Source organism: Cyprinodon variegatus, unplaced genomic scaffold, assembly GCF_000732505.1.
Source record: "Cyprinodon variegatus isolate N-32 unplaced genomic scaffold, C_variegatus-1.0 Scaffold462, whole genome shotgun sequence".
Taxonomy (NCBI): Eukaryota; Metazoa; Chordata; class Actinopteri; order Cyprinodontiformes; family Cyprinodontidae; genus Cyprinodon; species Cyprinodon variegatus.
The window spans coordinates 129,167-130,652 of NW_015150915.1; the positions used below are offsets into that span (position 1 = coordinate 129,167).

At 42.1% G+C, this 1,486-nt stretch overlaps 1 protein-coding gene across 2 annotated transcripts in view; it reads left to right on the forward strand.

The window, feature by feature from the left end:
• Positions 1-471: 471 nt before the first annotated feature.
• mok (MOK protein kinase) overlaps positions 472-1,486 on the forward strand; it is a 12,826-nt gene continuing 11,811 nt past the window's right edge. The window contains exon 1 of one of the 2 annotated variants that reach the window (XM_015389491.1): positions 472-1,008. In XM_015389491.1, coding sequence (XP_015244977.1) covers positions 753-1,008 — 256 coding nt within the window. In that variant the 5' untranslated portion in view covers positions 472-752. Of the gene's footprint in view, positions 1,009-1,099; positions 1,357-1,486 lie in introns of those variants that run through there. The other variant, XM_015389492.1, reaches the window with a different exon arrangement.

Here is a 1,486-nt window from a genome sequence, read left to right on the forward strand (position 1 = left end):
AGAAAGTGTAATTCTTGCTTATTTGCTGAACAAACCGATCCAGAAAGCTGGTTCTGTGCTGAGGATCCTCTACCGGAACCCTGAGCTGATTGTCTAGAAAAGTATGCTGTATAAGCAGCTAAAGATTATTGATAACGTCACTCCTCTCCAAACCACAGTGAAGAATCAACAAAGCAAGGAACTTCTTCAAGTTCTTTAAGATGATTTATTTTAATTATTTAGCTGGTTAAAAAGTTCACGTGTGAACTATGGAGAAGAAGTGATGTGACAGCTCGTCAGGTTGTTGTAACGTTAAAAAGTACATATTTTTATTCAAAAAAACATCTCTGCGCTTCATTATTTTTTTCTTCAGGCTTGCATTATGTTAGGCTTTTATTTTCTAATATTGTCCTGCACTTCCGGGCCATCCGTGGAACCGTCTATGTCTTTCAGTCATAAAAAGAAAATGGAAAAAAGAATTGGGGAAATCGAAAAACGGGACGTTTTTTCATTTAGTTTTTCGTTTCTAAATTTGTGTTGACAAAACGGAGAAAAAAACGGCTTTGATTTCCGTTTTTGATTTTAAATGGAAAAACGGAAGTAGTTTCTTTTTTTCGGGAAAATAAAAAACGAATTGCCTGAAGGTACACGGACCAAAAATGAAACGGTCCACGCCTTTACTCGAAGCAGTCATCACCATCGCCGAACAGAGTGCTTTGTACATGAAGTGTAGCGGCGTCTTGAAGCATGAAATGATTGTTTACATTCAGTGAATGAGCTGCTTCCCCGCTGTGAACTGCTCAGCTCATGGTCTGCTTTCCACCTGTTTGTGTGCATTAATGATGCACTACTCCAACTGGCTCATTGACCTGAAGAACAGAGCAAGCCTGAGAAATGCATGCAGGACAACCTCTGACACGGACTGGATCCACAGTGGGCGGATCCACAGTGTGGAGAGCCAGAACATCAACCTGCAGCCTAATGAGAAAACCTCAGAGATTGTGATCACCACCCACCTCTGGAGAAAAGGTAGGATCTCTGGGCCTGTAGAGAATAACAAAGACCTTCCCTGCAGGGAGGCGCTTTGTGTCTTTAGGATGTGATATTTCCCTGTGAGGATCCACGCTGCTGCGGCGCTCAGACCTCCTGTCTGAGACCTCAGGTCAGCGCAGAGGGCGAAGGCGTGCTCCGTTACCAAGGCAACGGTAACCTGGAGCGCGGCAGCAGCGGGCTAAGCTAACGACGATTAGTCAGTTTCAGCGTCCTTTGCAAAGAAGAAAAGTGACGTTTTTATAGCTTTTCTCTATTGTTGACATGTGCTTTTTAGCTATAGATATCTGGCCGACATGCGGAGGCATAAAGTGAAAGGATTGCATTGTGAGTCTGACCGCTTTATTTACCACAATCTATCGGCTTGTAGTTACTCTTTGAGTATCAAATTTCGTAAAATTATAAATTTCGCAAATTTTATATAAACATACACACGTGTGTGTGTGTGTATATATAT